Source organism: Thunnus maccoyii, chromosome 24 (assembly GCF_910596095.1).
Source record: "Thunnus maccoyii chromosome 24, fThuMac1.1, whole genome shotgun sequence".
NCBI classification, from domain to species: domain Eukaryota; kingdom Metazoa; phylum Chordata; class Actinopteri; order Scombriformes; family Scombridae; genus Thunnus; species Thunnus maccoyii.
The window spans coordinates 10,543,071-10,565,376 of NC_056556.1; the positions used below are offsets into that span (position 1 = coordinate 10,543,071).

General features: G+C 38.9%; 2 protein-coding genes across 2 annotated transcripts in view; one reads left to right on the plus strand and one right to left on the minus strand.

Moving 5' to 3' along the window:
• LOC121891932 (nectin-2-like) overlaps positions 1 to 22,306 on the minus strand; it is a 933,424-nt gene that overhangs the window by 785,021 nt on the left and 126,097 nt on the right. The window lies entirely within an intron of this gene.
• The window catches only part of LOC121891923 (potassium voltage-gated channel subfamily H member 3-like), a 38,023-nt gene that overhangs the window by 8,220 nt on the left and 7,497 nt on the right, over positions 1 to 22,306 (plus strand). Inside the window, exons 2-11 of the mRNA XM_042404597.1 lie at positions 3,913 to 4,146; positions 4,296 to 4,427; positions 6,090 to 6,235; positions 7,088 to 7,346; positions 8,382 to 8,539; positions 10,443 to 10,650; positions 12,256 to 12,633; positions 13,048 to 13,247; positions 14,377 to 14,626; positions 18,830 to 19,044. Of these exons, the coding sequence (XP_042260531.1) occupies positions 3,913 to 4,146; positions 4,296 to 4,427; positions 6,090 to 6,235; positions 7,088 to 7,346; positions 8,382 to 8,539; positions 10,443 to 10,650; positions 12,256 to 12,633; positions 13,048 to 13,247; positions 14,377 to 14,626; positions 18,830 to 19,044 (2,180 nt within the window). The remainder of the gene's footprint in view (positions 1 to 3,912; positions 4,147 to 4,295; positions 4,428 to 6,089; positions 6,236 to 7,087; positions 7,347 to 8,381; positions 8,540 to 10,442; positions 10,651 to 12,255; positions 12,634 to 13,047; positions 13,248 to 14,376; positions 14,627 to 18,829; positions 19,045 to 22,306) is intronic.

Here is a 22,306-nt window from a genome sequence, read left to right on the forward strand (position 1 = left end):
CAAGAAATAGTCCACAACATTTTTGTACATTGGATTACCTTTTGAGAGATTTAGGATAGCTGTTTCCCCTCGCTTGCTTCCGGACTGCTGGCTGTAGCTCTAATGGACATGATATAGATCTGACTCTTGGCAAGAAAACAAATCAGCGTATTTCCCAAAATGTCCAACTATTCCTTTACAGATCCCCGCCAGACAGGTTTTAAAGTTGTATATAAAACACTCTACTTTGACTATGAATGGGAAAACAACCTTCTGCTGTCAAACTCTGCACAGTGAAGCTCAAGCATGTAGGAACAAGAAGAAAAACACATTTTTTAGTGGAGGGAGACTTTAGTGAATTAAAATAAAATAAGTAACTGTTATTTGTGTGTGTTTTCTTAAAGATATTCTTCTTCGCTGCTGAAATTTGCAAGTTAACTAACTTGTGCTTCAAAAAACATTATGACTATTAAGCTCCATCCACTGAGATTTACCTCATTTCTTCCTCACAGAAACATTGTAAGAGGTATAAATGCAATCTGTATGTGTGGATGTGCGTTAATCTGAGCTTCAGTGAACAAATGTATCTTTTTAAACACAACACATGTTGTGGTATTTAATTTTGTCAGTTGTTTTATTGTGATTCATATCTTCTTGTACTGCCTCAGAGGAAATGCATGACTTCCCATAAGCCTCCTGCATTGAAAGGCAGTTTGTAGTTCTTGTCTGAGTGGTGCAACAATGAGGTTTGGCAAGTGCGTTTACACTGGAAATGCTTTATTAACACATGAATTATTAAATTTCATTGTCCTCAGTTCATTTTCATGCAATCTCACTCTCTCTGTGTCTACTAATTCATCTCTCTCTCTCCTTCTCATTCAATCATTTACTAGCCTGCTCTATTGCTCACATTCTTCAAAGAGAGTGCTCCAATCCTCCAGATTCATTTATATATGGACTTTAACGATCTCAGTGGAATAAATGTCTTGGCTGTGCGAGTCACCTATCATACCTAACTCACTTTCGTAATGAATTATTCAAGATTGTCCCCATAATTCCATTTGTCAGAGACCCTTCTTATATCACAGCCCGGCTATCGGCTTACATATTCTCCCATGCACGTTTTTGTTTTTTTTGTGTTTTACATTCCATATCCATTAATAGATTGGAATATTGTCAGTGAATCCATACATGAATCCTATTATTTCTGATTGTTCTCAGCTTTTATGTCTTTTCACTCAATTTGTGCCCCTGCAGTTCTGCTTATGATAACACTGAATTCACCAAGTTAACTGCTGAAATCTGAGAACGCTTAACTTATTTAGCAGAGAAAATGAAGACAAACCCACACTGTCCGTTGTAAATGGCCACAGCTTACAGTCAGACTTCCTGGATCGGCTTGTTTAGGGTTAGGGTCAGTTATCATAACTGATAGAAATGACGGCCAAAGCTACAAAAATAAGTTGCAATAAACCAGAATTATCCTTTATCCTTTAAATTGTCCAGCTAATATTTGCTTTTGAAGGCAGATTGAACTATTTTTAGACAGCATGCAGTCGTCGATCATTCATGATGTAATGTTCTACATATAGTAAAGATCATTAAAGCCACTTTATAAATTCCATGTTTGTTACCTCTCAATTGTAGCATATAAAAGACATTGCATTGCATTACAAAAAGTGCATCAGTTTCAACCAACATTATTTCATTTTTCTAACAAAGATATATGCCATCAGAATGATTTGAAAGACATTATAATCACATTAAAAGTCTACACATAGGGGTTTTAAATGAGTTGATTTCACGCTTATTAGGGTAGAAGAACCACTGAAGCAACATTTAAAGCACCACAGGACACTTACACTCTGCAGAAACCCCAAATATACTTGGTGGGTGAGCAGCTCCTCAAGGAGGGGTGACTCATTGTGCCTATCATGGCTGATTTGTACTGTAGGGGTCATAAATGCACCACATGTCATCCATCTTCATGTCCTTATACATAGACTCGGACCAAGTGAAGAAGAAACAGCATTCTGCTGCTTTAAGATGACAAATAGGTATATCAGATATATCGCAATTAGTTACATAATATACATATAAGAGTATAATATGCATATAAGAGGGGGTAAAGTGATTCTGAAGGAGAAGATCCCAAATTACCTCTCTGATATAGCCTACAGGATGCCACAGGTTTCATTTGTTTCTGTTCTGCACAATAAAATTCTTATGAGCAATGTTAAGTATTGCCCAAGGCTGTGAACATAAAGAAACGTCTTCATGCTACATTGAAATCTAAACCTGGCAACTCTAAGCTCTACAAACAGTTTATTTGTGTAGCCAAAATTCATAAGATGTCTGATTAAATAAAAAAGCTGTTGAAGATTGAAATATCAGAGAGAGCAGAGAGGCAGATGGAGGTGGGGAAGACGCACAGGGCGAACAAAGAAAAGGAAAAGATTATTTCAAGAGAACAATAGGGTGAGATAAAGAAAGGGTAATGACACGAAGTTCATTGAAAAGCAGCAAGCATGTTAAAATCTCCCAGAGGAAAACTCTTCAAAGTGAGCAGAATTACACCAAAGCCTTTTCTGAATGTAGAGGCGAACACAGAGCGAGAGCGAATGCTGTGAAAGAAAGGGAGAGCTATGCATAAAATTTTAATCATGTTTTCTATGAATTAACATGACATCTTAGGGAAATTGTAGGTGATGACCCCATTGTTGAGTAAAGCATGTAGCGTGAATATGACTGGAGGTGTAGTAAAACAACTGCAGCAAAGTGCCTGTGTACAAGTCTCATGATAGTTTTAGTTGTTGCAAGCTAACAAAACAAAGCCAACTGGCAGGACTCCAGCTCTGTATTCATATTAGAACATATTATCCTAGCAAGAGATGATGATGAAATTAGTATTGCGTTTTCTATAATAGTGTTAATCTAACTAAACATTTAGAAAATCTATGTCAGTTGCTGAATTATTTATGCATATTTAGTTACACTGGAAGAGGCCTGATTCTTAGATAATATCGACATTATATCTCTTCTAAAAAGAACATTGCCCTTTATTACTGTATCTGTGATCAATGTTCATTGCTAGCGTCTGTTCAGAAGACTGTTATAATTACACATTACCCAAAATATAGATGATTTTTTTTTTTTTCTATAAAACAGGTTGCAGTAATACAAATGTGTCTGCAGATACAATACCACCAATCACAGCGATAGGTCAACTTTGTCTGTAGCTTGAGAGGATAAACTTGGGGTAAAAAGTCATCAACTTATTGGTGTCAGTGCGTAATAACAGCTGAAGGTGACATATAAATGTACAAGCAGTTTTAGTTGGTCGGTCTGTTGGTTGGTCCAAAACTTTGTTCCAAACTGAAAAATCGTGACAGTTATTGAATGGACAATTGCCTTGAAATTTGAGACAGATGTTTATGTTCCCCACAGGATGAATTCTGATGAGTGGTCATCTCCTGACTTTTCATTTAGGTGCCATCATCAGATCAAAAGTTTAATTTGTCCAATAAGCTTATAACGAAATACCTGTAAAACAAATTACATTCATGTCAGCCTCAGCTGTACTAATTAGCAATTGTTGGATGTAAGATAGTGGACATAATAACCTGCTAAACATCCCATGTTAGCATCCTGATGGCCCTTAAACATGAACCAACATGTGGTCCCAGAAGGAAATATGGTCAGATTTAAGTTGTCGATTTTAGAGCTGCAATGATTAGTTGATTAATCTGTCTATTATTGACAGAAAACTAATTGGTAGCTATTTATTTTTATAATTGATTAATCAATTTGAGTATTTTTCAAAGAAAGAAATGCTAACATTCTCTGATTTCATCTTCCTTAATGTGCAAATTTGCTGTTTTCCTCTGTTTTCTCTCCTGCCTCTATTTCCATCCCATCCTTCCTCCCCTCCAGACAGTAACTTTGTCTTGGGGAATGCCCAGGTCCAGTCCCTGTATCCCATAGTTTACTGCTCCGATGGCTTCTGTGAGCTGACCGGCTTCGCCCGTGGCGAGCTGATGCAGAAGAGCTGCATGTGTCACTTCCTGTATGGCAGCGAGACCAGCGACCGCCTCACCTCGCAGATGCAGAAAGCTCTGGATGAACGTCGGGAGTTCAAGACTGAGATCATCCTGTACAAGAAGAGTGGTAAGACTGGATAGCCTGGGGATATTGTCCAATTTAATTATGTTTAATGCTGTCAAGATATATTATCTTTCAGTCAAACTGATATGTTTGTAGATTGCAGGGGTATTTCTCTTCAGGCTGAAATGTTCTAATCTGTTTTCTTCGGACAGGCTCACAGTTCTGGTGTCTGTTGGATATCGTACCCATAAAGAACGAGAAGAGCGAGGTGGTTCTGTTCCTGGTCTCACAAAAGGACATCACAGAAAATAAGGACCACGACCATGGCAATGAATCTGACACTGGTGAGAGAATGACAAAATGAAGGGAGACTGAAGCATCGTTCAATTCCACTATAATTCACATGAAATGATCCAATCAAGTCTGTGCAGCTGGGTCACAAATCTACAATACCAGTAGACAATATGATATCTGCTGGTACTGATAATGAGGAGGGGGTTTGGGAGCACAAATGCATTTGTGCGTGACAGACATACAGTATACTTATGTGATAGGCAAAAAATGCATATACAACCTAGATTATTCATTTAGTAGCACATTATTAGGTTTTGGAGAGTCTAATATTCTCTTTAGGTTTCATTTTATGAGATAAAGTAAGTAAATAAGTATGTTTATTGAAAGTGAAAAATCACAGAAGCCACTGTACACTTTACAAGGAGGTAGTGCACCTTAGAATAAATGACGAAGTACAATAAAAGCAATAAAAGAAAAAGAAAAATTCAAGGCAAGACAGAAACCAGTACTAAAGAAAGTACAGATTTTGCAAACAGGGTTTAATTATTTAACTGTAGGTTGGGTTTTAGTCCTGATTTAAAGGTCTAAGTGGTTTTTTGCCTCTCTGATTGAGTGTGGTAAATTATTTCTCAGTAGTGAAGCTTGGTATGAAAATGCTCTGCTGCCAGTGGACTGCTTGGTAATCCTTGGGATGGTTAGGTAAGATAAGTAAGGTCAGTTTCAAAACAACTAAATTTACAATTCACCCTTTTGGGGATTAAGTCACAGAGGCAGACTCAACCCACGTCTGTGACATCACTACTGACTCTCCAATCTCTCTACACACATGTCCTTAATATTAAAAGACTTAATGTTACAGTGTATTTACTGTTTAAGTTATAGTAGGTAATTTAATCGTATAGAATTTGATAGTACTTTACAGCGGCCTGTTTTTTATTGTATAAACCTAAATGAAAAAGCATTGTTCACAATACTCTAGTGTGCTTGATGAGAACCACAACACATAACAACATTTAATTTTGTGTTACATGTACAGTACATACATAACGTAGGTGTTTTTCCAGCAGTCTTACTTTTCAATAAGTGATAGTAAGTGATCGATTATTATATATTATGTAGTATTTGACTGAAGTAAATTCAGACAAAAAATCCAACCAACACCTGAGCACCTAAATTATGAATGGGTACGTCAGCAGATGTCTGTTTTTTATATCAAGGTGATTTGAGGGATAAGTGGTAAATCTTTGCTTTCAGCAGAAGATTTTGTCAATTGATTTCCAATATGTTGAGTTTAGGGATTCTGAAGAACTGCTCTACACATTTGATGTGTTATCATGACTCACCAGAGCAGTCAGCAGGAATAAATATGCAGTATGGCTTCAACAACCTACTGTAGTGCCTTCATACCCTCATAGATTGTGTAATGTATTATATGGGCTTTTAAATCTGAATTATGATTCAAAATCAAAAGCACAAAAATGACCATAAACATATGGTAAGATTAGATCCCAGACACCCATTTGTCTATTTTTAGTATTGACATTGTTGCTTGGAAGGTGACTTGGAACCGTTAAACCAATAACTAAAACATTCCTCATCAGTTCTCTCATTTTGCTCTTACATCCTCTCTAGACATGAGTTTCGGAACCACAGATTTGTAAGGTTCCTGCCACATGTCTATGTGTCTCTTCAGTTTTATGTCCTTTTTTCAGATGAGGAAACCGGCCTGGAGATCCACCAGATCAGCCGCCCTTCAGGCTTCAACATGGAGCGCCGCCGCAGTCGGGCTGTCCTCTACCAGCTGTCTGGACACCTACAGAAACAGGACAAGACCAAGAGCAAGCTCAAGATCAACAATGTGAGACGTGCTTTGGCTTTTGTTTAGTATCTTTTGCTCTAGTTATCAAGTATCTTTACAGGGTTTCTAAAGCATAATACTAGTGCTGATATTTATTTTTGATTAACCTCAGACCAACATTTCAAAATCTAATTGGCAGATATAATAACATTTGCCGAGCACATTCATGCCCCTGAGAAGATGAACCTTTTTGATTTTCATGACCACATGGCCTTTCCTTTGGTGCCACCCCCAGACCAGATTTATGTTTTTAGCTACAGTACTCGTAACACTCCAGTATAGCAACATCGTCAGTTAGTTGTTTGTTCTGCCCAATGCTTTCGTACTGCAGGGGTTTAATTAACATATCAGCCTACAGGAGGAACTAGCAAGGCCTTCAAACTTTTAGTCTTTCACTGAATGTATTTTTGATACGGAGGAATATAAATTAGGTGTTAGCAGATTAAACACACAGCTGAGCCTTTGCATAAACTTCTGAGTCAATAAGATGAAAACTTAGTAAATACAAGCGACTGGGATGAAACAAAATGAGCAAACTGCCCTAATCTGAATGCCTTTGGACCTCAGAGGGAAGAAATTTGCACGAAAAGTTTTCATTAATCAGCTGAATTTGTTGAGGGGGCCGCCTGATCAGGTATCATAGTTGAAAGGTTTTCTTCCTCTTGCATCAGTTTGCGTCATTTTTAACATTTTTGCCACCAAGAACACATTATATTTTATGATTACTTTGTAAATACAAAATATGGACACATGTACTGTCTATACTTATTTTGTGTAAGATTTATTACTGTATTCACTGTGCTTTGATTGATTAGTAATGTGTGCGAGTGTGTTTCTATACACCATAACAAGAGTGTTCTTGGAGCCAATGCTAACCCGGTCCCCGAGTACAAAGTTGCGGACGTCCAGAAGTCCCGTTTCATCCTCCTCCACTACGGTGCGTTCAAGGCTGGCTGGGATTGGCTGATCTTGTTGGCCACCTTCTACGTTGCCATCACTGTTCCCTACAATGTCTGCTTCACTGCGGTGGAGGTACGAGAGGACGGCGGCTCAGGAGCACGAAACCCCCCGAGTGTCAGTGATATCTTGGTGGAGATACTCTTTATTATCGGTAAGACTAATTTAAAGGCGTTTTTAAAGGAATGGGGGAAAAATCTTATTTGCTTTCTTGCTGAGACTTAGATGAGAAGATCGATACCACTCACACATTTGTATGGTAAATATGAAGCGGTTAGCTTAGCTGAGTATAAAGACTGGAAACAGGGGGAAACAGCTAGCCTGGCTTTGCCCAAAGGTAATAAAATCCTTTTGGCCAGGTGCAGTGACTTCTTGGAGTCTACGCTGGCAACCTCACAGTGACTACACAACTACAGGAAGTCACTGCATTGGACCAAGAAATAGTCCGACATGAAACCCCCCTGTAAAACTACATGTTTTTACATTCTGTTTGTTGTATGGTCTAAATTAATGAGCTATAACATGTCATTTGGTGAGCTTTAAACATGGTCAAAGTTCCAAAACTTGAGATGTATGTATGTAAAAATGCCAAGTCAAAAGCCCCTAACTCAAGTTGTCCACTTACACCGTATTATATACTATATTTGAGAAGTTGCTATTTCGAGTACAGAATAAAAAAAAGAACTAAAATTCTACTCTTACTCTTTGTTTATGTAGCCCCCGGAGCTGCTAACAAATCAGAACAGAGTATGTCATCGGGAGGGAGGTCTTAAAGAGACAGGAGCTAAAACAGCCTGTTTCAGACAGAGGCTGAACTGAGGGGCTGCATAAAGAGCCAGAATAAGATAAATAATTTCTTTTTTTTATCTGTAAATCATGCAAATATATTCCAGTAGAGCCCCAGAATATAAATAAAGACCTGGAAATGAGCATGATAAGTCTCTTTTAATAGTCATCAAGAAAGCAAATGAGCATATTCCCCAATATGACAAACTATTGCTTTAAATAGCACTTTTAAATACTTCTCCACTTCTACCAAACTGACTGTAATTATCCAGGATGCATGTTGGAACAGGTTTAAGGAGAGTCAATTACACTTTAAAAAATTCAAGCATTAGCACAATTAAACAGCATTCATTGTTTCCAGACTGTGTTCACTGAAGTGATATGTTGTGTGTTGTGCGCCCAGATATTGTGCTGAATTTCCGAACCACCTATGTGAGCACGTCTGGTCAGGTTGTGTATGACGCCCGCTCCATCTGCATCCATTATGTCACATCCTGGCTGTTTGTGGATCTCATTGCCGCCCTGCCCTTTGACCTGCTCTACGCCTTCAATATCAGTGTGGTGAGTCTCACAGCTATACAACATAATTTATAGTTTGTTATATAATGTGTGCTCATTTGTGTATATGTGAGAGTGGGGGAAGTGCATAAATCGTACATGTTTGACTGTGCTTGCACTTCTGTGTGCTTTATGTGCGATTTATTATAATTTCATTTGTACAGTTGTGTATATGTGTGTACTGTATGTAAGATGTATAGGCAAAGTCTCCATGGGCTCTGCCTGCTGTAAAAGACTTCAGTCTTTTATCGATAGCACTCTCCTGCTGTTCGACTTTCGCTCACCATTGATTTAACAAGACCATGACAGAGCCTGCAGATGTACATGGAACACACCAAGGCACAACACACCACATACCACACTCACACACACTTTTTGCCCAGTATTTTCTTTAAATCCTGTCTTTTCCTGCTCTCACTATTTGCTATAGTGGCTTTAAGGGAGGAAAATTGAAGGTCTGAGCTTCGACAAGAAACTCATTATTAAGTAGCTGGTAATTAAGCTGATAAATGTATACACTTAAGACAAATTGCACGTGGAGGCAAGTAGATTAGCCAGATGATGTTGTGTGCAGAGCCTGCTGGCTGTTTAGCAGATACAGTAGATACTGGAACACTGTTCACTTTAGAGAGAAAGGGAAATAAAGCTGGAGGGTCAAAAGATGATTCAATTGTCATAATAGCAAGGGAAATGTTAGGCAATTTTATAATACAATTTCAGCAAAACTGTAGAAGATGGTTCATAACAGAAAACATCTTTTCTTTGTTTTATGTTGCTGCATGTTGGTGTAATTGGTTTAACAGGAAGCAGAGCTTTTTGCAATGTTACATTTTGAAGCGCATGTTGTCTATACTTTACTGGTGTAAAGCAGAGATATGTATACACCTGTGCAGACTTAAAGGTGCAGTGTGTAGAATTTGTGGCATGTAGCAGAACGGACTTGGCAGAAGTATGTTTGTAGTATGTTTTAATTAGTGTATAATCACCTAAAAATAAGAATGATTGTGTTTTAGTTACCTTAGAATGAGCCCTTTATTTTCTACATAGGGAGCGCGTCCTCTTCCGCGGAGCCCCCATGTTGCATCACCGTGTTTCTACAGTAGCCCAGAGTGGACAAACCAAACACTGGCTCTAGAGAGGGCCTTTTGCATTTTTCATGAGTTTCACGGTGACTGTTGGTTCACCTACAAGCTTGGAAGGGGAGGGGTATTCAGTTGGTTGCAATCTGCGAGCTTACCGCTAGATGCCACTAAATACTGCATACTGGTCCTTTAAATCCCCTGAATGGATAAGTAGATATCCAGAGAAGTAAATCCTGTCTGAGTGTGGTGTAATTCATTATCAGCTGTGTTGAAGCAAGCTAGCGGCTTCAATTAATGGACCACTTATGGGGCAGTAAAATAAGCAGGGAATTGCGTCCGAAGTTAAAACTGATGTAAGGAAGAAAATCAATGAAGGTGCAATGCAGTCTAGGATGATCATAGCAGTGATTTTCTCTGAATAGCTGTTCTGGTAAAAGCCTCAACTAAAATTAGATAACTCCTGGGGTGCTTTGTTATCCCATCTGAGTTTCAAGGTTCAGACAATCCTTGGAGCCATGTGAGTTTTCGACTATTTTCCTGTACCATGAATGCAATTGTTTAGCAGGTCCCCCAGTATCATAGCTCACCATCAAGGTGACTGATTAAAATTCTTAGTGTGCATGGGTAATTTCTAATTACTCAACTGCCTCCTGATGGGGAACGTTTTAAAGATTAAACCTGATCAATCCCTAATTCAAGTCACAGGAAATAGTCTGCCAATCCTGGAGAAACTAATCCCATCCCAGTGAGCCACACCTTTTTATATTTTGTGTAAAATGTGCTCATACCTTCAAATCCATGACTCCTCTTCTCTTCTTTCCCAGAACTTTGGGGTTCACCTGCTAAAGACGGTGCGCCTGCTGCGCCTCTTGCGCCTCCTACAAAAGCTGGATCGTTACTCCCAGTACAGTGCTGTGGTCCTCACCCTGCTCATGTCCACATTCGCCCTGCTGGGCCACTGGATGGCCTGTGTCTGGTACTTCATCGGACGCAGTGAGATCGAAAGTAATAGCATCGCCTCCTGGGACGTAGGTTAGTGTCTGTGTGTATGTGTCACAACGTCACTGGGGGATTTAAGTGGTTTTGTTTGATGGAAGGAACAGAGGGACAGTGTTAAAACACTGTAATGGTTCATTTTTACTCAATAAAAGTAGCAATTAATTATTTTAATCACCCCGCAGCCATACTGTGCTTTCACACAATGTCTATAAACCCAATCTATTAAGCTTTTGCTCATTAAATTGACAAACCTTAAACCCCATGACCAACTAATCTCCTGCAGGCAGTATGGTTAAAGATCAGGAAAATAAACAATGTTTAAGATGAGGTGGCTTAAAACACTTGGTTAAGGTTAGGAAAAGATTGTGGGAACAGTCACGTAATTTTGCATTTGTTAAAGGATTCACCTCCAATCCCATGAACACTATTTAGCCATAAAGCAAGCATAGTATTTTTAATAAGAGGCCAAATTATTTTTGAAATTTCACAGCAATCCACTCAATAGTTGTCAAGATATTTCAGTCATGGTGGTGCCAGATGAAAAGTCACCAAAGTCAGTAGGATTCATCCTCAGGGGACCATGACTGTCTGTCTATTTCATGAAAATCCATCTGAGCCTTGTCGCTAGTGTGGCTAAAAATAATGGCTAATAGCATGGGGGCCTTCACAAGCCCATCCTTCATTAACAGAAAATTAGATGAAAAATGTTTTACATGTGGCCTCTGGGAAGTGCCCTACAAAAACACCACAACAGTTAGTGCTCAACACCAAAGATAGAGACTAAAACAAAGATTGTCTGTATCATTCTAACCAATCCAGAGCAGAGCATGAATGTATATGCTCAGCATGAGGTCTGTGTGTGTGTCCTTTCTACTGAGAAAACACTTCTAATTATGGTGATGTGTCTCCCCTCCTACTGTGCTCACCGGTAACAACAATACTGCGCAGTACATGTGATAATGGCATTTACCCTGTTCAAGTGATTAAAATCAGCAAAGTGGAGTGACACAGGAAGAGACAACGGAGCAGGAATGGGGGATGAAAATGGTTGATTAAAATACAGAAAAGGTATCCACAAAAGACACCTAAACCCAAATTGCTCCTGATTATGGCTGCTTCACCAAAGTTGGTGTACGAGTGTGTGCGTAGGTAGATGTCTGCAGCTTGACAAGTGCTTTATAAATGTGATCCATTTAGCATTTCACATAACAACATAACTGCAGTGTGAAAAGTTGTGAACCTGAAAATACTGAAACCTTCGAAGTTCATGAGGATACTTTGACCCCTCAACCAAACACTCTCTTCAGCTTACAGTTAACATCCTATAAGCGCATAATAATAAGTGTAATTTCTCAGACACTTCTTTAAAATAACAATATAATAGACACGAAGTAGACAAATTAAAAAACTAGATGAATTTGCACCTTGAGTAAAATGACATTATCAGAAATGCTAGCATGCAGTGTCTGTCCTGTACTCCTCTATAAGACACAAACACCAACCCTGAAATAATTACTCTGCCCTTCCAGCCTTGTTACCATGGCTAATGAAGCCTTCCAGTAAAGGTCATCTAACAAGCATGGATGCATTCTCATTAAACTGACAAACTCTTCGTGTCTGCCCCTCCTCCCCCACCAGGCTGGCTCCATGAACTGGCCAAACGCTTGGGAACACCGTACTTCCTGGCACCGTTGACCTCCCTGTTGGGCGTCTCTGATTCACCTCAAGGCACTGTGACAGCAGGACTGACCAATTACAGCCAGTGGAACGGCTCGGGGTTGGAGCCACTGAATGGGGTGGGTTTGCTGGGCTCAGGCCAATGGAACGGTAGCAGGACCAGAGCGAGGACGCCAAACGGCTCGGGGACGACGCTGAGCGGCGGTCCATCTGTCCGGAGCTCCTATGTGACGTCACTGTACTTCGCTCTGAGCAGTCTGACCAGTGTGGGCTTTGGCAACGTTTCAGCCAACACGGATTCTGAGAAGATCTTCTCCATCTGCACCATGTTGATTGGAGGTGGGCTTAACCTCAATTCCAAACCAGTCAGTGGCAAGAAAAACTGTTGAAAATGTTTAGGAAAACGTGTTAGCCTAGACTAATGATTATATGGTACAAAGTCCCTAAACTGAGAACATGATCAGTGGTAGAGCTATAATTTGAGATGGGGTACAGAGCATAGAGGCAAAGTGTAATGTAGGTTTACATAACCAATATGCTCCAAGGAAGACTGTACAGTACACTAGTGGCTCTGTGAGGCTGTACTTGCCTTCATTTTAGAGAGCACTTATTTCTCCACTTTTGACCAGAGCTGCCACTTGTCCAGTAATTGAAGCTGTTTTAATCTCACCAGAACATAACCTTAAACTGCCCCTTTTCCTACAAATATCATGCATATCTGTACTCTCATCTCTTTGTCTGTCTCCTCCGCAGCATTAATGCATGCCGTGGTGTTTGGTAATGTGACTGCCATCATCCAGCGGATGTACTCACGCCGCTCCCTCTACCACACCCGCACAAAGGATCTGAAGGATTTCATCCGGGTGCACCGGCTGCCCAAGGCTCTTGAGCAACGCATGATGGAGTGTTTCCAGACGACCTGGTCTGTCAACAATGGTATTGACGTCAGTGAGGTAAGAGGGATTCATTGCACCATTAAAACCAGTGAAGAAAAGACTTGTGTTTAACTGATTATCAATCAATCAATCAATCAATCAATCTTTATTAATATGTATGTATCTTTATTATTATGTTTCTTTGCCACTTCAATGGTGTGAACACATGGAGCTGGACATGAATTCAGAGCTTAGTCAATGTTCCCTGGTCACAAAAATGTACAAAAAGTGATAAGACATTTAAAGAGTTGCTAGAAGGTGTATTTTTTCCGCTTTTCCCTTAGCTACAATGCATGCTACCAATCCTTATGCTAGGCTAATTCTGGACACTAATGTCAATCTTACAACATCAGTGTTATGTAACTTGCGTTGTTAGTAGGAAAAAGCTTATATAAGCATGCTTCTGAAAATGTTCGACTGTTCCTTTAACTTTCTGAGATTGGTATATGACCTCTGCAGCTTGGATTGACCTTGTCAGTTACAATGGGATCAACTGGATTGGCTTCTAAAATTGAAAGTGCAAATCCGGCAACTTGCCCTCCAGGCAGACTAAAGAAATGGCTCAAAGTCATCGAGAGGATTAGGGTTTTGTTTTGGGTTCAATCACTCTGGGGTAGCTATCTTAATTTAATGGATTAATGGCCTCATGGACACTAAACTCACTCTTGGTGTGTTTTAACATGGCTCCAAATCTAGATAATCCTTTTTAAAGATATAGCATAATGATGGACAGACGTTAATGGTTTATGCTAATAATCCACAACTTTCCTTTCCTAAAGATTTTTCCTCTTGCTACAGCAGCAATTCACCCTATACAGTTAATTTGCTTTTGTGAGTGAGATGTGAGTAAATGTACAAAGATGAGGGGCTGCATAAATTTTAAAACTTGAAAAAAATCCCTTAGGGATGTTATCAGTTGGCTTTGACTATATTGGAGAGTAAGATGTTTAATTTTGCCTTCACCTTCCCACACAGTCACATTCAAATGGTGACATAAAAAGGAAAGAAGCCTCTTAAAGCCACTAAAGCTAAAAGAGAGATAGGGATTTATCTATAGTCTGCAGCCATAAAAGCCTGATTGTTGGTGTTTTTTTGTGCCTTTGTTTCACCATTGAGGTCAAATGTTTCATTCTCATCCTCTCTGCAGCTGCTGAAGGACTTCCCAGATGAGCTGAGGGCTGACATCGCCATGCACCTGAATAAAGAGCTTCTGGAGCTGCCGCTCTTTGAGTCAGCCAGCAGGGGGTGTCTGCGCTCCCTCTCCCTCATCATTAAGACCTCCTTCTGTGCTCCAGGGGAGTTCCTCATCCGCCAGGGCGACGCCCTCCAGGCCATCTATTTCGTATGCTGCGGCTCCATGGAGGTGCTGAAGGACAACACTGTGCTAGCCATTCTGGGTAAAGAACAAAAAGTTCAACCAATATGTGTTAATACTTTTGTTTTAATTTTTATACAATTTATAACACGAGAAATGTAGGATTTTCATTATGGGAAAACAAAAGAACAAAAAAACAAGTAACAGCAGTTTTAACATTTTAGCTTCTTAAAGTGGAAAAAATATTATGATGTACATATATTTTAGTTTATGCTGATACATTGACATTAGAAATGTACACATTAGACAAAAATATATAATATTATATAATACAAAACATGCCAAACACACACCATATCTAACAGCTAACACTGTTTTGGTTCAGCACCATGGACAGCACCAGTCTGTTTATCCATCCTCACTTGTTCTTGCTTTTGAGTGACTTTCCCACAACAGGGTTAGACGTCATCACTGGCCTACGATTCCAAATGGAGCCAACTAAGGAAGTAATTAAGTTTTCGAGTTTTGAGTCGAGCCTCCTGTTTGTGCCTACAGTCTGAGTGAGCATGAGTCATTTTGCTACCTGAATCTTGAAGGGCTTCTCTGTCTTGGACTCCAAACCATAGAAGCCCTCCTAGATTCCGGCAGCAAAGTGACTCAGAGACCAGCGTTGACGACAAAGTGCAGCAGGAAGAAGATGGAGCGCAGGAAGGGCAACCTATGCCACAGCCACTCCTTGAAATAAGTAATGAAGTTCAAGAAGCCTTAGAAAAAAAGAGCACTGTCATTGTTATGTTAAGTGCCAGAGATCTCTCCTGAAAGCTTACCAATGGAGCCCAGTTTTCAGAAAGTCCTTCACTTTGGGGCTTCTCTCAAAGTCCATCCCCCACTACACCCTCTATAGGTTAAAATACATCAAGGTACACAAAAACGTTTTGTTTAAAAAAACATAAAAATGCAAATGTACAAATGTAATGTAATGTAAAAGAAACAGTTCTAAACATTGATTGTAAGATTTTGCCACAGAATATAAAAATGAGTTTCTGTAAGAGACATAAAATTCTCAAAATATGCCGAAGTAGGACCATGAAGTGCTTTTTAATTAATAAGCAAAAAGAAAAACTTTAAAATAAGGAGATTGTTAGAACTCTCCTCTTTGGTCTGTTTTAGTCTGCTTGCAGCATTATGAGCAGAATCTGAGAAAGGGCTTTTACCATAGAGGAAGTTATTACACATCCAACACTTAATATTAGCAAGACAGCTTTTATGAAGAGGAACACAATGAAGAAGAACGACCCAGTACTGATATAAACAGCAATCATCCCCATATTAAACTGTCCCTGAGGGCAAACAATTCACACCCCATCAAATGAAAGATGGAGTGTGACCCAGGAATTGATGGAACAGTTTGGAGAGCAGCCTGAAGCCCTAAAGGAAATCTATAAGCAGCATTAATCGATTTTTTTTGGCCACTTAGAGGCAGTGGAACAAGCTGTAAACACACCAATGACATATTATCACTTTATAAAGTTGTTATGGCTAAAGTGTTGGCAAACCATTGCCTGTATTAGCATTCATTTCTGGCCACCTGATGAATTTACTCTCTTTTTAGTTCTGTTCTCCACCAACTCTTGAGAAAAGTATCTTTAGCTGCTAAAGTAAATTCTCCCCTATGTTCATTAGCTAGTTGTTAACTTTGTCTGTCTGCTGTTTGGTACTGGACAGGTAGTGTGCATACTGTGGGTTTATCAGAGCTTTTTCAATGAACACAGCTGCCTGCTGCGTTTGGAAAGGAGGTCGATGTCAGCAGAGTTGTGGGCTCGAAAACCAAAAGAGCTAAAAGAAGCTTAAATGCTGAGGGGAGTTGAAGAGTTGGGATTGAAATAACTGTGGGTTCGGCACATTGAGCTACATCTTTCAGATTATACATTCGTGATTAGATTCATTTTTAATATAATAAATGCTGATGAGTTCAGCTTTAAGTTACCATTTATTTAGTTATCATAATGTTTTTTTAATAATAAAAAGAGAGAGGGGTAGTGACAAACCACACAATGCAAATTCACAACAAAACAATTAATTTTTTAAAATTATTATATGGTCCTTATTTAAAGTGTTACAAAAGAATGCACATATACAGTGCATAGATAAATCACAATGATGACAAATGATATCAAACAAACAAACAAACATTATTGATCAAAAAGGCATGAGCTTTAGCTTATTATGTCTACCCATGTCAAGATCAATAATCTAAAAATACTCAAGTTACTGACAATACGGTACCAGCAAACCGTCATAAATATGTGGACATAATGAAACAAAACAAAAGAAAAGAAAACAACATAAAAAGTAAGAAAACTGCACTACTAAAGACTGAGAAATAACAAGACCCACCATCCACCATCAATATTACAGCAACTAATGCACAAGGTAAAACACCATCTTTTTTGCATTAATATAATAGGTGAGCTGATAGAGCAGCTATAACCAGAAGCCTTCTTCAATGTCCTCTGCCAGAATAAGAACATCTCCAGAGCTGTGTCCTACAACACTAACGCTCCTCCCATTCTGTGTAACATGGATGAAACAGAATAGAGAAACACAAACAGACTCACAACCAACACTGGAATCAGTGCAGGATCATATAAAGCAGAGGGAGCAAATTGGCAACACTGGTTTTCATATTAATGCTCTAACTGGTGTAAATAATGAAGTGACTGCTGCCTACAAAGGAAAGTAAACTCATTAGCATGTTGGACCCGGCGTGTATGCACATGCATGTGGATATTGAAACACCCAGAAACACACACAGGCTCCTCCTCTCCCTCCTTTGTGTCTTTGTGTTATATTTTTCTCCTAGAAACAAAGCTGCACGCACATATTCACATATCTCTCTGATAGACATCCTAACAGTCTAGTTTTCTCTCCTGTGCATATAGAAACACACAGTGCACACACATTTTATATTTATTTGTTCAATGTTTCCTACCTGCACACACACTCAAATTGCTTTGGCATTGCCACTTTGGATTTACAGCTCTGGAGATCAGTGAGATAGAGAGAGAATACATTTAAAAATACAAACCTTCTTTTGGGATCTACCATCTGTATCCAAAAGTGTATACTATAACACTAATATAAAATAGTCAAACCAAACATTTCAATCTCTCTGCTTTAGAGTGTGTTATTTTAATACCCTACATAATATAATTAATATATGTAATTATATGTAATAACTCATACTATGGCCACTTGCCAGTGTTCCAAGTATAAGCATATTCATGTTTTGGGGAATTGTGCTTATTAAGGGGAGCAGTATGTTCTTGTAATGGAAGCTAATTAACCTCTGCGTTCTCTGTTATGCTCAGTAACCCTCATTGCATATTATCCTTCATATTGGCACGCCTCATGCATTGTAGCCTTTCTATTTTAGACTTACAGGGAACATAACAACAGAATACTAACAGATAAAGAACCTAACCAATCAAAGAGAATAACCACTTCAGCTAAAAAATGATGATGAATGAAATGTTCAGTTTTTCCTTTTTGGTCCTTTTGTGTGCAGCCATTGTATAAACACAATAATACACTCCCTGGTGTGCTGATATAAAAATATTGGATTAAAGGTGCCCTGTGGATTTTTCTTGTATATAAACAGTAGTTACGTTTATGTGTGTGACCTTGAGGTCTAGCAAATGTGTTGAGTGCATTTGATTTCTCATAAAGCATTAGCAAAGCTGATTTAAAAAAACATTCAAATTGTGCATTATTTTCATCCATGTTTACTTTCCATCTGACTTTTTCACTGCAAATGTATCAACAGAGATTAGAAGAATAACTTGTTTATACATTAGCTCCCTTGTGTGTGAGATGAATCCAAACAAAATTGGGACTTGCTCATAAAATCATTCCTCTATAGCGCTACTAGTGGTCAAAAACTACGCAGGGTACCTTTAAGGAAACACCACAACATGCAACATGAAATAAATGTCTTACAATACAATATATCTCACAAATGAGCTTGCAAATGCACTGAAATCAGTGTGGTCCACACTATACGATGGGTATAGTGCAGTGTGACTTGACTACATTATTGTAAAGCTTGTTTATACCACACTAGTCATTTATGTCTATACTTGGGTAAACCTGATCCTGGACCATTATGCTATACATACTATTAAGGTGGTGAAAAACAAATTACTCTGGCTGAGAAAGATCTGTTCCATTAAAGTCAATACAATGTAACTGTCTGTGTAATTTCACTTGTGCTTCTTCTTTCCAGGTCGGGGCGACCTGATTGGCTCTGACTATCTGACACAGGAGGAAGTCATTAAGACCAACGCCTGTGTGAAGGCCCTGACTTACTGTGACCTGCAGTACATCAGCCTCAAAGGTCTTCGCGAGGTGCTCTGCCTGTATCCTGACTACGCCCAGAAGTTCATCACCGAGATCCAGCATGATCTGACATACAACCTCCGGGAAGGACACAGCATGGAGGTATAGTGATGGCTCATACTTTAGCAACACTATTAAAAACGTGATGATTGAGGGTACGTCATTTTTGGAACAATGTAAGTCAACAAAAACAATTAATTGAAATTTTTGTCACCAAAAATCAATAAATCAGCATATTCTGTCATGTACTGGGGACCGTACAGTAAGCAGAGTACTCCAGATGTCCTTCTACCCAGCCACAAATAACAGATCTTCCATGAAGATCTCAAGATGTTCCCCAGCCAGATGGGATATATAATCCCCCCAGCGTGTTCTGGGTTTGCTCCTGAGTCTCCTCCCAGTTGAACATGCTCTGAAAAAACATCCAGGAGGCATCCTATCTCCCCCCAACCCTATCTCAAAGAGTGAGCCCAGCCAACCTGCAAAAGAAGACTAATTTTTTACTGCTTCTATCTGTGATCTCATTCTTCTGGTCTTTGTCCAAAGCTCATTACTATTGGTGAGGGTTGAAACGTACTGTAGATCGATCAATCGAATTGAGAGATTTGTCTTCAGGCTCAGCTCCCTTCACCACAACAGTCTGATACAAATCCTACATTACCGCTGACGCACCATCAGTCGATCTGTTGATATCGCATTCCGTCTTACCCTCACTCTTGAACAAGACTCTCAAATGCTTTAACTCCTTCAACTGGGTGACAACTCACTTCCCCTCGCCCCGACTGTCTGCAATCAAATCACGAGCAGATACCAAGACACAAATAGCAACAAACAACAGTTTAATTAATTAGGGCCATGTTAGAGCCTACATTTCACTAATTAAATTTGTGTACAAACTAAGATTATCTATCTTATTTATCCTCACACTCCTTCGTTATTCTTCCAACTACTGGGAACTTACAGAGTATGCAGTCAATTGGTGAAGGCTACCCGTCTTCTTGTCAATGACCTTTTTAATGTCTTAAAAATGGTCTCATGTCTTTTAATCGCCTAAAAAACTGTAATTGATGACACTTCTCTAACTTCCTGTACAGGTGTTTAACCAACAAAGTTAATTCCTATTACAGTGCTGATTAACCTTCTGACTGTGAATAATAATTAAGAATGGTGATGAGGCCGCTCCATCAGTGTGCTCATTTGAAAATAATGCACATCTTCGGGCAAACAAAAGTCAATTATTCTCTATGACCTGACCTGATAGTGTACACAGAGGTGTCCGTGCATCGTAAATAATGGATTCAGTGGTGCGAACACTAATGTGTTTTCATCAACACTTTAAATTCTGATTACTTAATGTGCTGTTAAGAATGACTTTATAGTTAGATACTAATGGTTTTTAACGAGTATAGTTTTACTTCCTGTTTTCAAGCACAGTAGGTCCAGATGATGTGTATATAAGCAGCAAATCACTTCCGTTTGAATGCAATATGAGCAATATTAAAATATGATTAATATGAACATATGATTGGTGTCTAACCCTTCATGTTCCTGTAAACAAAATGTTCCAGTTTGTTATTATCATTATCATTGGTATTAGCAGTATTTTGGAGATGAATCATCTCATGTTCTAAATGCCTTAAAGAAAAATTCTGGGTAAGAGCCACAAGTGGAGTCCTTCTGTTTTTTAGATTAGTCTCAGCTGTGCAGTGACCTCCTCCACCCAACATTTTACGCAATGCCGGAGTGACGGCTTTCCACTTGAAAAAGGATTAGCCATCTGGGCTGGGAGTGAGGAAGAAGCCACGGCTTCTGCTTGAGATACAGTCAACAGATAAAGACATGAGCTAAACATGGACGATACAGATGCCAGGGATTTACAGATGGATCTCAGCTGTAGCGTACACATGAATAACCAGCATATACTGGAAATAACTAAGTCATATTTTCACTGTGAGTAAGCTTGTTAATTAGAGCAGAGATCCAGGAAAAATATCAAGGGACAACATGGTATATCGGCATGAAAAATACTTAGGGTACTTACATAGTACTAGATTGATTTGTGTGTTTTCTGGCTGGACTATGTGGTCTATGACATGAGTTAGTGCACTCACACCTTAAAGATTCAAGACCACACTGTGATTGTGGGGAAGTCCTTCACTTTTTGCTAATTCTAAATGCACCTTGACATATTCTCTGAACAAACCAAAGTGTAAAAACGTCATTTGTAAAAAGTTGTGGTTTTATGGGGTTACATGCTCGACTATTTCTTGGCCAGGTGCAGTTTGCCACTGCTTCTCGTATTTATGCTAAGCTAGGCTAACCGGCTGTTGGCTGTAGTGAAATACTTGATGGACAAATGCGAGAGTGGTGTCAATCTTCTCATCTCACTCTCATCAAGAAAGTGAATGACAATGAAATCCTAAAATTATATAGAAAGGCGAGAGAAGGCAAGTTTCTTAGTACAGTCTCTTTCAAACACAGAGCCAATTGAAAGTACTATAAAGCAGAGAAATCCAGTAAAACAGTACTTAAAACACAATGAAGAAGGAAAGTGAAATTAGTTCAAGAATAGAGTAGAATTAACAAAAATATTGATAAGATATAAAAGTTATAGTAGGGTGAATTAGTGTAATGTGGGACGCCTAAGTTTAAATAGATCTGTCTCTTTTTCTACCAAATGCTGCTAGCTGAATAGAACTGCTGTCAAATTAAACCTGGAAAGTCATGTAATTGAAATCACATGACTCCACACATGTGATGTGATTGGGGCAATGCAATCTTCCAACAGGAAGTAATTGCTGTGAGTCAAAGGTCAGTGACAAGGGATTTTGAGTAATTTAATGTTAAAGATATAGATTTCTCATAAATGAGGCAATGTTGCCGATTGTTATCGAATTGTATTTATGATGTATTCATGCCTCAAAATATGCTGTAATATAGTGAAAACATTACATATAGTACACATAATAAATAATATTATACATTACTATACTACCTGTAACAGCAAAAACATTGTAATTATTGAAATGACCAAATGTGGGCACTTTAGTTTTGAGTGTTATTGAACAGAGAAGTTTTTATTGTATGAATTAAGGTGATTTAAACCCCTCGGCCTCCCAGTGGAACACTTTTATGTTCGCCATTTTTTCTCCAAGTGTAATATTTACATTCTCTTCTCTGATTTGATTAGAAAACACCTTGGGGATTTCAGAATGGTATTGGGTGTGGATATAATTTATTGGCATGTATCAAAATATATTGCTGAAGTGCCAATTGCAGAAGTTGTCCCACATTACTCTAATTCGCCCTACAGTGTAAGTGCAGTAATAAATAACTCTAAATTTAACAAAGGAAAGTGCAGGGG